The sequence below is a fragment of the Lampetra planeri genome, chromosome 18, assembly GCF_965212315.1.
Source record: "Lampetra planeri chromosome 18, kcLamPlan1.2.h2, whole genome shotgun sequence".
In the NCBI taxonomy this organism is placed as follows: Eukaryota; Metazoa; Chordata; class Hyperoartia; order Petromyzontiformes; family Petromyzontidae; genus Lampetra; species Lampetra planeri.
Window position 1 is genome coordinate 12707388 of NC_136124.1, and position 15921 is coordinate 12723308.

Consider the following 15921-nt stretch of genomic DNA (forward strand, 5'->3'; position numbering starts at 1 on the left):
CATCCAATACAGAACCCTCTCTCATCCCATACAGAACCCTCCTCTCATCCCATACAGAACCCTCATCCCATACAGAACCCTCATCCCATACAGAACCCTCTCTCATCCCATACAGAACCCTCATCCAATACAGAACCCTCATCTCATCCCATAAAGAACCCTCTCTCATCCCATACAGAACCCTCTCTCATCCCATACAGAAACCTCATCTCATCCCATACAGAACCCTCTCTCATCCCATACAGAACCCTCATCTTATCCCATACAGAACCCTCCTCTCATCCCATACAGAACCCTCATCTCATCCCAAACAAAACCCTCTCTCATCCCATACAGAACCCTCCTCTCATCCCATACAGAACCCTCCTCTCATCCCATACAGAACCCTCATCCCATACAGAACTCTCTCTCATCCAATACAGAACCCTCTCTCATCCCATACAGAACCCTCTCTCATCTCATACAGAACCCTCCTCTCATCCCATACAGAACCCTCCTCTCATCCCATACAGAACCCTCATCCCATACAGAACCCTCTCTCATCCCATACAGAACCCTCATCCAATACAGAACCCTCATCTCATCCCATAAAGAACCCTCTCTCATCCCATACAGAACCCTCTCTCATCCCATACAGAACCCTCTCTCATTCCATACAGAACCCTCCTCTCATCCCATACAGAACCCTCATCTCATCCCATACAGAACCCTCTCTCATCTCATACAGAACCCTCATCTCATCCCATACAGAAGCCTCTCTCATTCCATACAGAACCCTCTCTCATCCCATACAGAACCCTCATCTTATCCCATACAGAACCCTCCTCTCATCCCATACAGAACCCTCATCTCATCCCAAACATAACCCTCTCTCATCCCATACAGAACCCTCCTCTCATCCCATACAGAACCCTCATCTCATCCCATACAGAACCATCTCTCATCCCATACAGAACCCTCTCTCATCCCATACAGAACCGTCATCTCATCCTATACAGAACCCTCCTCTCATCCCATACAGAACCCTATTCCCATCCCATACAGAACCCTCTCTCATCCCATACAGAACCCTCCTCTCATCCCATACAGAACTCTCCTCTCATCCCATACAGAACCCTCATCCCATACAGAACCCTCTCTCATCCAATACAGAACCCTCTCTCATCCCATACAGAACCGTCATCTCATCCTATACAGAACCCTCCTCTCATCCCATACAGAACCCTATTCCCATCCCATACAGAACCCTCTCTCATCCCATACAGAACCCTCCTCTCATCCCATACAGAACCCTCCTCTCATCCCATACAGAACCCTCATCCCATACAGAACCCTCTCTCATCTCATACAGAACCCTCCTCTCATCCCATACAGAACCCTCATCCCATACAGAACCCTCTCTCATCCCATACAGAACCCTCATCCAATACAGAACCCTCATCTCATCCCATAAAGAACCCTCTCTCATCCCATACAGAACCCTCTCTCATCCCATACAGAACCCTCTCTCATCCCATACAGAACCCTCCTCTCATCCCATACAGAACCCTCATCTCATCCCATACAGAACCCTCTCTCATCCCATACAGAACCCTCTCTCATCCCATACAGAACCGTCATCTCATCCTATACAGAACCCTCCTCTCATCCCATACAGAACCCTATTCCCATCCCATACAGAACCCTCTCTCATCCCATACAAAACCCTCATCTCATCCCATACAGAACCCTCTCTCATCCCATACAGAACCCTCCTCTCATCCCATACAGAACCCTCATCTCATCCCATACAGAACCCTCTCTCATCCCATACAGAACCGTCATCTCATCCTATACAGAACCCTCCTCTCATCCCATACAGAACCCTCATCTCATCCCATACAGAACCCTCTCTCATCCCATACAGAACCCTCCTCTCATCCCATACAGAACCCTCATCTCATCCCATACAGAACCCTCTCATCCCATACAGAACCCTCATCTCATCCCATACAGAACCCTCTCTCATCCCATACAGAATCCTCATCTCATCCCATACAGAACCCTCTCTCATCCCATACAGAACCCTCATCTCATCCCATACAGAAACCTCGTCTCATCCAATAGAGCCGATCTACCTCGTGTCATTTCATATAGAAGCCTCACATCAGCAAAAGAAACTCATGACTGCTCATGAACCAAGTACTATTTTTTCAAGGCACCAGTGTGATCTCCAACCCTAACAGAGTCAATGCCTCTCCCCTCTACTCTGAAAAAGGGAAAAAGTTTATACCATCAGCTTACTATAAATGTGTTAATTGTTTTTAATTTATATTTGTTATCCATAAAGAACCTTAATCTCATACAATGGAAAGCCTTGTTGACATTGAACAGTGAAACCTTGACTCATCCAATACAGGTCCCTTGTCTCACAACAGAACATTTGACCAAACTAATACAGAAGCTACCTCATCCCCATTACCAAATGCTGCTCTAATTTTTTTACGAAACATTATTTTGTGATGCTGCTTTGGCATTGGTACACAAGCACACTTAATAATAAACTCACATTTGTCAAAAACGCTGTCAACATGTCGAGTCCTCGTCCATTAAGCGGCCCTCATCTCATACGACACAGAATCCTCAAGTCACATGGAAGGGATAATTTGTTTTGACCCAATGCAACCATCTTCTCACGCGATGGCGAACCCCCTCGCCTCTAACCCAATAAAGAACCGTTGTCTCATCACAGTGCCTCAGTCTTGTCTCGCAGATCGCCGGCCACTTGAAGCGATCGTTCAAATTAAACTCGGCATTCATTAATATGAGGGGTGTGTAACGAGGTACAACGCCCCCGTGTCAATCCACTGCTGGATGAGGCCTCGCCACGACATGTTGGTCGTGCAGCTTATTTGCCCGCACTTGGCCACGCCAGTCGGTAATTATGTGTCGGTGAAGACTGGAAGCACACGACGGGGGAATAGAAGTACAGCACAACGGTGTATTTCACTGTGCCGCCGCTATCTGCTGCCCCCACAACGTAACCACGCTAGGCCCACAGGTGACAGCGCCCGGTTGTGCATTGCGATCACCCATCCAAGCACTTATCCAGGCTCAAACCCTTGCTTAGCTTGCGAGACTGGGCGGAATGCCGGTGACCGGGTCTCGGGCTCGGCGGGACCCACCTCATCTGTGTTCTCGGGAGCTTCTTTCGCCGACTTTTTCCCATCCTTAGAGGCTTTCGCAGGCTCCTGCCACAGACAGAGAGAGAGGAAACAGATAATAGAGATGGTATTAGAGAGAAATCACCGTTGTGAAAGATGTATGAAAAGAATAGTATGCAAATTTTTATAATATGGATAGGATTCAGGGTAGTGCAGTGGTAACACTCCTGCCTCACAGCAAGAAGAGACTGGGTTGAATGCCCAGCTCAGGTGCCTTTCTGAGTGGAGTGTGTGAGTGTGTGTGCGCGTCTTCGCCGGTTGGAAACATTTAGGCTGGCCTGCCTACGATCCATCCTGTGTTTAACCAGGCTGGATTGTGTGAGGAGCTCACAAATCCTTGAAAGATCTGGGCAAAGTCCCATCGGTGAGCTCCTCCGGCAGGCAAGGCTGCGTTGGCTGGGTCATGTAGCCCGCATGCCCAGCCACCACATGCCTAAACAGCTTTTGTTCGGCTGGATCGAGGGGGCTAAACGGGCATGGCACGGGCTAGAGAAGAGATGAAGTGATGTGGTACAGGAGGACGTGGAGCTGAGTGGACTTGCCGATGACTGGTACCAGCGGTGTCAAGATAGGCCTCTGTGGAGGAGGCTCGTGAAGGACGCTACTGGGTAGTTGGAGGCAGTCGCCCTCCAACAACAACGGAGGGCGGAGGAGCGACGCTCACAACAACGAGCGGAGTGCCGGGTGGCTAAAGCACAGCAAGTTGGTACAGTAGGGGGCACAGGTGGTGCATCAGCCAGTCATCTCGGTCAGTCGACCTATGGCACCTGGGTCTGCACCGTGACCTCCTGCCAGCGGGCGTTCGACACTTCACGTGGCCTCAAGGTGCACATGGCCTGGTACAAGCGTCGTGGTGACGTCACCGCCATTTAGTGGCGAATGGCGGTTGTTGTTGTTGTTGTGTGTGAGTGTGTGTGAGTGAGTGTGTGAGTGTGTGTGAGTCTGTGTGAGAGTGTGTGAGTGTGTGAGTGAGTGTGTGTGAGTGTGTGTGAGTGTGTGTGAGTGAGTGTGTGAGTGAGTGTGTGAGTGAGTGTGTGAGTGTGTGTGAGTGTGTTCTCCCCCTGTTCTGCATGGGTTTCTTCCCAGTGCTCCAGTTTCCTCCCATCGCAAAAAATTGGTATTGGCCAAAACATTCCAATGCCAAAACACTACCTGCAAATTACTCAATTGGGATTACACAGAGCAATGTTGCTCCCAGCTGTGAAAAGACTTGGCAGGACACAAAACTATCTAAAGTATTTTTTATTTTACCAGGTGAAGCCCACTGAGCTATATAGCTCTTTTCAGAAGCGACCTGGCCACAAATGATAGCCCAATTAAGTGGCTTATGTGAAAATTTATAGCAGCCACATACTCTGAATGTATGTTGTTTCTAAATGTGGAGGGAAAACTTGAGCACCCAGAGAAAAATCCACGGGACCATGGGGAGAGACGCATGCAAACTCCAAATATACAGGCATCAGGGTCGGGATTTAATCCATTGCCTCCTGCATACCAGGCGAGGTAGTTACCATCTCGCGGGGGCTGTTAATTTAGGAATTCCTGGGTAGAGAGGTGTAGTAATGATGTATTAAGAGTTCATTAAATTGAGGCAAGACTATTGAAATGTGTGGTAATGCATTACATTGAGAGTGTTCATTCACCCCATAGTGATCCTTGCATGTGGTAATATGCTCAGGAGATAAACACATTGAGGTCTGCTAGCCGTGATAGCATGGCAGGGGATTTAATTTACAATAAAACAATCACTGTTATGCTAAGATAATGAGAAAAACACACAATATTGTTCGGCAATGCAAGAGCTGCGAAAAACGAGATACAGTAATACCCCGGTTTATGTCGGGGATGTGTTCCTGAAAGTTGCGGCGACGAATATCGAAACGACGTCAATCAAAGCAATCGTCGTCTGCACGCTCCCGAGAGCTAAACAAAGACAGCGGCGGGTACGGTGAAGCCATGCCATGTGTTCATCATAGACGTGCTCACGTTACATTGAATTACAAACAATTACACACCAGTGTACAGCAGTAAACTTTAACACAAATGATACAGGGTACGATAAGATTCAGTATCCTATAAAAAATACCAAAATACCGTACTTCAATAATATATTGCACTCTACAGTACATTTGTTAATGTGGAATGCAAAGTAGTTCGTCTACAGGGTAGGTAGAGGCCAAGGCTGAGAGGCGACAGATACGAGATGGGACAGATGATGATACTTCTCAACAAAGTGTGGGTTGAGGAGACGCAAATCGAGGAGCGGCGTAAATAATAAAGTGACATGTTTACAAAGCGATGCCAAAGGGGGAGACGTAGATCGGGGTATAACTGTACACAAAACATGTCTGCCTGTTGTATGATTTATAAATGGGGCATGTGTCTTACTACCTAGCTATTGAAATTGGTAGAACGGAAACATCATTCGCGGGTCAAAGGGAAAACTTTTCGGAATTTCCACCTCAGTCGCTGAATAACTAACAATATCCAATTTCCCCTCCCCATATTTGGGGGGGGGGACGACGACGACATGTTTTAACTTTTGTTTCTGAACCTATGCATATAGAAGATTGTCTCTGGAGGTTTTGAAAGGTGCTAAATCCAAGTAATACCTCCACTAAGAATGTGAATGTGTTTTTAGAGTGACACGTACAGTCCAACCACCAGTCACAAGTGCAATGTGACGTCAATAATTAATTCTAAGTGCACTATTGGATGGATGTATCACGAGCGTAAGAATCAATTTTAACAGAAGAATCGCTACATCGGCAGTCGTAGCCACACAGCCATTTGTGACCACACAAGAAGCATTACGTGCAAATCTGGCTTCAATTAAATTCAGACAAATCCATATTTTGGTTTTCAATATCATATATCGGATAACAAGTGCAAACCATATAAAACCTAGAGGATGATGGGTTTAGTAAACCCCTGGGTGGGATTTGAACTCAAATGTTGCTGATTACGAGACGTATAATAATGCATTCCTGTAACACGAACACAGTGTTTGCTAACTCTCGAAGAGCGAGAACTATGAAGGTGCAAGGAACCACAAACGAGCGGGAACGACAACCAGGAAGTGAGCCGGCACGATATCCCCCCCCCCCCCCCCGAATCTCTGTGACCCTCTATATATCAAGGTGTTGCTATTAGCAGCCAATTAACCCTTTCCCATTCCGATGACGTACATGTATCTCATCAGTATCTCTTTCGATTCTGTTCCGATGATGTACGTGTACGACATCAGGATGCAATCGGAACAGAACTGTAAGATAAAATAAGTTTATCGGCACGGAGGCTCCCACAAGGCCATGCAGGAGGATGAGGCACAGTTTGGCGCCAACTATCGTAGAGTGCAGTCGTGTTGATACGGTTCTCTGCAGTGAGTGCAGTATGTTTAACAACGGCGCTATTCCTCGGTAAATAAAATTAATGCCGAACTGCTTGTGCTGTCCGAGATTGAGCGGTGACCAGGACCTGCCCCGTAATTTGAGGTTGTCTCGGAACGGGAAAAGGTTAATGAGTGTTTACATGTGGGAGGAAACTAGAGCAGCTTGAGAAAACCCAAGCGTGCGAGGGGGCAACACTCTATCCCATGCAGATGAAAAAGGTGGGGTCCATGTTTTGTGTACCGCCTTCTCCTGGCGAGAAAGGGTAAGGTACTGACGCCCGCGGGAAGGAGTTCCACAAGCAGAGTGAGCCACCAACCCTGGCCTCCACAGTGCTGATGTAGAGGCGAGCGTCACGACCATCTGGCTCATTGTGAAGAGTCGAGCACTCCAACGACATTACTAACTCGTCCTATGCATTAAAACATTTAAAATTACATTTTTCACTTCACCAACACTTTATTGGATGACATGTGACCACCCACTCTTTACAGAGAATAAAGGAGGCAAGTGTTAGTTGCGGGTGAGGAGGCCGAACTAATCGACTCTTGCAGAAGTTCCGTGATGTCTTTCCCTGGCGTGACCATGTGAGGCTCTGCTGACCAACGAGTTACATAAGGCATGCTTCTTCACCTCACACCACGCCTGCCACGAATGCACAACTGGGGAGCTGTTCTGTGCGTTCAAAAACCCAACGTGTCTTGATGCTCACAAGCGCACGCGGAAATGTTCATCTCTGTCGGCAGCTTTAAGCCAGTGGTGGAAATTCTACATTCCTGTCGTGGGAGATGACAACGTTTGACTTGCCACTAAGCGGTAATATGAGCAATTCTGGATGAGGGGCTCCATGGACTCCCCAGGTAAGGCCCACTGAGCTATGGAGCTTTTTTTCAGAAGTGACTTGGCCACACATTTATGGCAGCCAATACTCTAAACTCATGTTTACAAATGTGGAGGGAAAAACTGAAGGGCATGGAGAAAAATTCACTGCGACCACGGGGAGAACATGCAAACTCCAAATATACAAGCGTCAGGGTTGAGATTGAACCCACGACCTCCTGCGTACAAGGTGAGGGAGTTAACATTTCGCCACCGCGGCGCCAAATAATTACGCTTGGGGATTCGCACACACGTAAACACGGATACACGTTTGTAGTTCACATAGTACACTCGAAATAACACATTGATGCACATTTGCATTGTGTGGTATATATCATCACCAGTCATTGTCTAGCGAGTTCCATGAAGGGCTCCCGAGGCTGCCACATTGCTTGTCGTTCCTCACAACAACCCATCTTGCTGATGCACATCAGCTGATGTCGTCACTGCAATTCTATGGAATTCTTACACTCAAAAGTGTTAGGAGCAAGAACGAACATCGGCAGCGGGCGAGGAAATGCACCGGTGACCAACTTTGTTTACATTCGCTCAGCCAATGAGAACGCCGTACACGGAGCCAATCAGCAACCGACCACCCACCCCGCGATTCAATCACCACAATTCATGGTCACGATTACAAACTAAAAAATAGATTTTTATTTTCAGTGTTACTACAGCGCAATTTGACAGGTGAGAATTCAAGAGACCAGGATAGTCTCAGGCTCTACCTGAAAGAAACCTCGCCACAAAAATGTAGCTGAAGGCCATCACTCAGACCATCAGGGAGGTCCTGGAGCTCTTCTCTGAGATTGATGCGGGTTGGGAGCGCAGCAGCAGCAGCTGCTCCCACAACCTCATCTCCTACCGCTGCCTTGTATGAAGACTACAGTAGAATGTACTCCTGAGTACAGTACATAATATTACTTTTTTATTAATTACATGTTTACCATCTGCATTTTAGCACTATTACAAAAACCCAAAAGCCCTCGTATATTGCTCATACAAAAGAATTAACGCTGTCGGGAACGCATCCCCATATATGCAACGGTATAAGGACCCCTTTTAGTGCCGATTCGATTAGCATTCACTTCTCCAGGAGTGCTAAGCGAGGGCTGCCTATACGATATTTAGAATGTTTGCCCTCCGATTCACGTGTTCACCTTCACGTCTCTCGGGATAATCCCTATTATGCATCTCTGCTCCACTACTATGCACTTTCAGCCTCTGTTCTATGTTCTTTGTTCTTATCCACATTTCTGATCCATGTCACATATTAAAAACCACGTTGCTTTCAAAACCTATGCACATGAACTTCATGCATTGTTTGTACGCATATTCATATACACCTGTGCACATGCGGTATATGGTATAGTACAGAATGAAGTAAAAGCAGAAAGTAGACCAAATGTATCATTAGATACACCATCTTCTAAAAACTCACATTAATCAATAACGCTGCCGTAAAAATATAATAGGCGACGTTTCAGGTAATGACCCTTCTCTCTTGATGTGCTATGAAACGTCGTATTTTATGCTGTATATTTTTCATTTTAAGACAGTGTTATTGACGAATGTTTCATACCTCACTATTTGTGCCCCACTGCGAACACAGCAGCATCATCAAATCATGCATTCGATTCCCGCACGAGGTCGAAGCGCACTGCAACGCCACAAATACGTCAACCACCTAAGGCACCTCTAATCCGCACTTTGCCATTAACCGTTTTGCAGATGACACCACCCCAATGGCCTCTGGAAACTCCATGGATGAGTTACAATAGCATGTCATACTTGACTTTGATAATCTTTAACTTCAACTCAATGTCCTAAAAAAATTGGTCCACAATGTTAAACAGACCAAAGTTATGATATTCTCTGGCTGCCCCACATTTGCCTCACCACCTGTGGATATCGTCGTGACTCTGGACTCGAAGCTGTCTTTCAAGACCCATATTGCCCACATGGCCAATCAGAGCAAAAACAAAATTGGAATCCTACACAGAAACAAACGCTGTACTCCACCTCGACTCCGTCTGAACATAGTTAATGCCCATATTTGATTATTGTGACACTATTTACCTTAAAAGGTATCATTCCATGATACCACTTTTCTCTCAATGTTGCCATTGATGTCCCCTATAAAACTCATCATTGCAACCTGTACATCAACTCAAATCCACCGCCCCCCCACCCCCGGATATCTGGAGAGACCATCACTGGGCTGTCCGCATCCTAAAGTTCCTCTGAAACTCTTAAATAAACCCACCAATTACCTTAAGGGCCACTTTTAAAAGAGGTGCCTTCCATTTGCTAAAACTTTGTTTGGTTAGAAAAATCAGCATTGCTGCTCCGCGTTTCTGGAATATCCTTGCCGCTCATCTACAGCTTGGTTCCCCCTCCTTTAACTCCCCCTCTTTATGTTCCTATTAGGCCAAAACAGAGGGCTCACTTTTACCTCTGCCTCAAGTTTATCTGGCGCATCTTGCTCCCACATGCTCGCACCGTCTCTGTGGATTCACGAGTTTTTTTCAGCATTAGCCTAAAGTATAAAGCTTGTTTCCACCTGTTTCTAACTTTTGCTGGTGCCTCTTGCTCTCATTATATTTGCACGGTTTTTGTTTTGATTCACGTGTGTTCTCTTTACGACTGTCAAACACAGGCGATCCTCGCTTAATGTCGGTCCGTTCAATGTTGTTTTGCTACAAAGTTTACGGTTAATTACTAACCACGTAAACGTTTAACGTCGTGTGTTATCCCTCTAACTGTCAGCGGCTGATCGGCACAGACGTTGCAAGGCAATGCTCCCTCCCTGCACAGTGTATCTCTATGCAGGCATACAGTACAGCAAGCCCTCGCTTAACGCCAAATTACTTTCTTGAGCTGCGCGGCTGAGCGATATAATACAATACCAACATAAGTGCTAAAAGACCAAGAAGTGATTCTTTTCTTCAAGCGTCAATAAATGTAGGAAGGTGATCACACTACAAATCAAATAAGAATAGTTCTGGCGTTTTTCAGCAGGAGATAGAGCTGTGGACATTGCCACTGTGCTTGGTCTGCCACGAGTGTCAGGATTACCAGAAGCAATGCACAGTCCGGAACACCTTTAAGTGCTGCTGGAGTGAACCGCTCAAGAGTGAACTGCTCAAGAAGCATGCAGAAATATGGAGCGCCTGTTATCAGTGTGGATTGAAGATCAAAATCAGTGCCACATTCCTTTCAATTTACAGGTGATCCAGGCAAAGGCACAACATATTTTTGAGGACTTACAAGGCTGAGGGGTGGTGAATCAAACCAAGAGGTGACGTTCACAGCCATTCGAGGGTGGTTTGAGAGGTTTAAGCACCGCAGCAACCTGCACAACATTTTAACGATGGGCGAGGCGGCGAGCACAGACACTTCAACACCTCACTCCACCTCAAGCGAGCTCCACAACCGTCACCAGTGAGCGTTAACCAAACTGTGTCCTAGGCCAGCACCGGGGTCGTCGCCCAGTATTCTTAAGCACGACGGAAAACGTCCCAGGAACCTAACCTCCCCTATTTACATTTGTTTCTCATGAGGAAATAAGATTAGCTTCAACTCGGATTTTCCAGGAGCGAGCACGACCCGCATCTCTCCTCGTTTGTTAGTTGTGCAATATTCATTAAGGACCCTGTTCTCATACTCTGTGATATTGATACGTTAGTTTGTATTGTTGACGTGCACACGGCACCACAGACTTCGCTTGTAAAACATCTGGGCTGCTGCCTAAATGGGACCATCCGTATAACAATCAAATGAGCATAAACTCAATGCATAGCTAGGTAAAAGGTACAGATATGAGAGGATGCTTGGTATACTTGATCAAGAAATGTGGAAAGCCAACATCTACTAGAGTTCACAACAAGCAGGGGGACATTAAGGTAATTAATATTTCTAATAAAGATGGACATAAAGGTGCCCAAAGACTTCAGAAATGGAAAACTCGATTCTCACAGACTGTCGGAGATGTCTCGATCCACAGCAAGTTCAATACAAGAAGGCTGGTGAGATGGCTGGTGAGATGCGAGAGATTAATATTGCCAGATAAGAACAAGGCAACATCAAAGTTACGGTTGAGGATGTACAGCAATGTGATTTACACTGGTTCTAAGCAATGGATTCAAATACCTAGAAAAGTTAAATGGTTAAGTGGATGTCACCACTTTGAATAAATGGACAAAAAAAATAATTTATCATAAACACTGCTACCTTAAATGGATGTGTATATATCTCATTAGGTGACATTCAGGCAATGGCCCGTCTTTATAGCAGATACATGACCACGAGAACGAACATTGTAATAGATGGTTCAAGTGAAGGTGAGAAAATGTGAGTTGAAAACGGGATAAAAATGTCAAAAACAGAACACACACAACTCTGTAAAACGATTACCAACGAGGAAAGACTAAACAACACGCAATGGGTGCGTGAGCAGCAAAACGGAAGTCGATGATTGATAAATCATAAGTACTCTCCCCTTGGAGAGCTAAAAGAACCCATAGCACGTTATGGAAACGGTCATAAACCTCATGCAGGAAATGTATGCAGAGATATTTACAACAAAAACAATGCATATACAGTACACCAGGAAGCAAACGCGCTTTCTGTTGATATTCCAGATTGTCCCACCTGCAGAGGTAACAAATGTCCTTCACAGGATGACAACACGGAAAGCTGCCAGATGGAACATCACCAAAGGAGAGGTACCAGCGTACAAGGGGTAGTCCCATTCTCCCAGGGTTTTGCACAGAAACCAAACGCCTCAATTGTGGAACGGCACCCTCTGGAATCATTCTATTAAAAAAGCAAAAGACAAAAACGATTTGAAGAATCAGTCCCATTTGCCTCATCACACGTACTGCTTAGAAACCGTTCACTTTTACACTGTGCAGTAAACACTAGGCACTGCAATTGTAGTGCAGTTAACACTTGGCAGGGCCATAAGAGGTTTTTGGGTTACATCGCGTGAATATAAATGTGTCGTTAAACCCGCCACCACTCGACACAGCCAATTAGAAAGGTTTGTCACGTAAACAAAACGTGCCAATTCGTAACTAGTTCAGCACTAACCGGTTGAGTGTTGCAGAGTAAACCAACAATCAGGCGACGGTCAGAGTTTGGCAGGTATCAATTTAACACACCAAAAATCCGAAACTCACATTCGTCAATAACACTGTGGTCTGAAAAGGAAGACGGTGTGCTCGATGATGTTATGGGCAACGGCCCTTCTGCACAACACTCACACAGAGGCCGGGGAAAGGGTTAATCAGAGTTGGAGACTGCACCAGGGAGCCTGATTAAAATGCATTTTCACTTTTTTTATGCTGCTGAACAGTGTTAAATTGCATAACACAAGAGTTGCAATCAGAGGTCCCAACATCTTTTCCACCGAGGGCCAGTTTGACATCCATGCCTAAAGCTACAGGCTGTAAAGAGAACCCACATTACGTACTGTCACTTGATATACATATTATGACAGATGAATGCATAATAGCTAGGTTAGCTAATAGGGGAGATCAGTCATAATAGCAGATATATTCACAAAAGGCACAGGTATGAGATAAGAGACAAGCATTCAGAATGGAGATTAAATTAGAGCTGGTTATATATGTGAAATATGTATTTATTATATACATGGGGTGAAAAAGAAATAAGATACACGGTAGATAGATGTACGTGTGTGTATGTATACTGCAGGACTCACTGAAGCCATGCTGAAAGTTCACCACTCCCATTCTACCCCCACCTGACCTCACCCCCAGCCATTGCACTTCAATTGCCTGTAAAGGGAATATGCTCAACACGAAGATGTAATTAAGACGTGCGTGTTAAGTGATTCGCTTCATCTTAAATTCGCAGAGGGGCCCTCTTTCTAATTCTAATTGTGACACCAATTATTTAAAACAAGAAATTAACCTGCAGACCGGATGTATCCCACGGTCTCTCGTTCCCACAGCCCTGGCCCATCAGCCATGAATCACTCTCTAGCTGAATGGAGGCCTCCCTAACCCAACAACCACCTTTCACGATCCTGTGATTTAATAACCCAACAATTCACTGTCCTTTGTCAATCTGCCGCTGAAGGCCTCTCCACTTCGTGACGGTCACTGGGGTTGTTTGACCAATATACTCCACGCTGGGTGGTAGCGGGTTGGTGAAAGGGGTGGGTGAACCCACGGCCGATTCACATATCGTTCGCCCACTGATGTTAGCCGTGGCCAGGAACTGAACTCAAAGCGGTGTACTTTTAACTCAGCTTTTACTAGCACCCCCATACACCGCATTCAAAACACACACAAGCGCTTAGAGTAATTGTCTATATAACATTCATGAGGCGTCCACGAGTAGATAACTGGTATTAAGTTTCGCCAAGCTCTGACGTCAAGGGTCACATCATTGTTCTGTAAAACATTCCACGCATACACAAGGGACACGAGCACTCACTACAGTGCTTTACTAAGGACCGTCTAAGTAGTCAATCACTGGCGCCCACGATAAAACTACCGAAGCCATCTCGTCGTGGGATAACAGACCTCGGCTATGGCATTTTGTTTTTAATCGAACGAAACACACTGCTGCCATCACTCGCAATGTAATGTAACGCCGTGAGCCAGACTCGATCACACACACAACACCGACGATTCTCGTAAAGCGATCACCACGATGACCTGACTGAAGCCATCAGCTGTGTTTTAGGGGGCTGTAATTAGCGACCAGAAATGGTGTTGAACAGAGGCACAACTTTGCTGAATAGCAGTTTTTTTCCCTCTCTCTCTCAGAATTAAATGTTTCACAACAGCTAACAAAAATAATTGATAACAACATCGCTCGGTCTGCCAACCCAGCCGCAGAGACAGACACGGTGTGAGCTGCAGCACAGCCACCGGTCCACGTGTGCACACAGCACATTCACACAACAATACCGTGCGCACTACACGTGCATTAACACACATTCAGTCGGACACATCAACGCAGTAGTGTACTACACATACATTAATTAACACACTTTCACTGTGTAGTGCCATCCACATTAACGCAGTACTGTGTACTAAACGAACATTAACACAATTTTACTGTGTAGTGCCATCCACATTAACACAGTATTGTGTGTTAATGTGGATGTATAAAACCATAATTTAATGATGTATATACATCCTGTAATACCTTCACACTTTCCTTCTCGTGTATGAACACACACACTTAAACAATGTTGATTTCATTAGTGCCAAGCAACCATATATGGTGCACAATAGCGACATTAATTACAATGTACGAGACACGCACACTGCTTCGTGTTGTTGATGTGCAATAACAAATGTTTATAAAAACCGTGCAATTAACCCTCCTCCCCCCAGTATTCAGCTATGATTAGTAGGCGTGTAAAGATCCCCGAGGTAAAGTTGTTGTTTTTCAACGCACAACATAAAGAAAATACAGCTCGGTACTGTACACAGCACACAGTACTGAACGCGGTGCATCGTGACACATTAGAACACATTTCTATCACGACACATTCCACGGAATTAATAAGATCGCGCGCAATTAGCAAGTAAGCCACACAATGTATCCGCGAGGGCGCCAGTGTAAGACGAACACGTCCCGGGCTCCAGAGCGAGCCCCGCGGTGTACAGTGCAGGACAATAGCGCGCTCTGACAACGGCGCGGCCTGTGAGCCATCTCGAGCCTTCGTGTCACAATTAGCGAGATTAGCGGACGACGACGACAACCACGACGACAACAGCAGCGGCAGCGGCGGCGATGTGAGAGGGGCGCACTCGAGGCGCAGACTGCAGCAACACAAAGGCCGCAACAATGGCCATGGCCACGGCAGCCACTCGCCCGCACCATGGCGTGGACGCCTCCTCGCTCCCCTCCTCCTGCTCCTCGCTCCCCACCGCAGGGGCCGCCGCGGCCTCCAAGGAGCCACCCCCGTCCCTCCTCCCCCGCGACCGCCGGGCTCTTTATCCGCGGCGGTCAGAGCCCGGACCTCGCCATGTGTTTACAAAGCGGCGGCGGCGGCAGCAGCAGCGACGGCAATGGGAAGAGGGCAGTGACTGAGTGGTGGTGGGGGGTGGGGGTAGTGGGGGGGTAGTGGGGGTGGGTGGTGGGGGGGGGTGGGGGAGGGGGTAGTGGGGTAGTGGGGGGGTGGGTAGTGGGGGGGTAGTGGGGGTGGGTGGTGGGGGGGTGGGGGAGGGGGTAGTGGGGGGGGTGGGTAGTGGGGGGGGTAGTGGGAAGGGGGGTGGGTAGTGGGGGGGTGTAGGGGGATAGTGGGGGGGTAGTGGGGGCTGGGTGGTGTAGTGGGGGGGGTAGTGGGGGGGTGTAGTGGGGGGGGTGTGGTGGTGGGGGGGGCACCGCTCCACAATTCGCAGAGCGCACGAGGCCGAGCGTCGCCAGCGCCGCGCTCCCATTGGCCCGAGCCGCGCACG

General features: G+C 47.0%; 1 protein-coding gene across 1 annotated transcript in view; it reads right to left on the reverse strand.

Moving 5' to 3' along the window:
- Window positions 1-15551, reverse strand: part of LOC144723686 (serine/threonine-protein phosphatase 2A 56 kDa regulatory subunit gamma isoform-like) — a 47913-nt gene extending 32362 nt beyond the window's left edge. Inside the window, exons 1-2 of the mRNA XM_078602606.1 lie at window positions 15341-15551; window positions 3165-3230 (exon numbers count right to left, since the gene is read on the reverse strand). Coding sequence (XP_078458732.1) covers window positions 3165-3230; window positions 15341-15343 — 69 coding nt within the window. The 5' untranslated portion in view covers window positions 15344-15551. The remainder of the gene's footprint in view (window positions 1-3164; window positions 3231-15340) is intronic.
- Window positions 15552-15921: the final 370 nt, after the last annotated feature.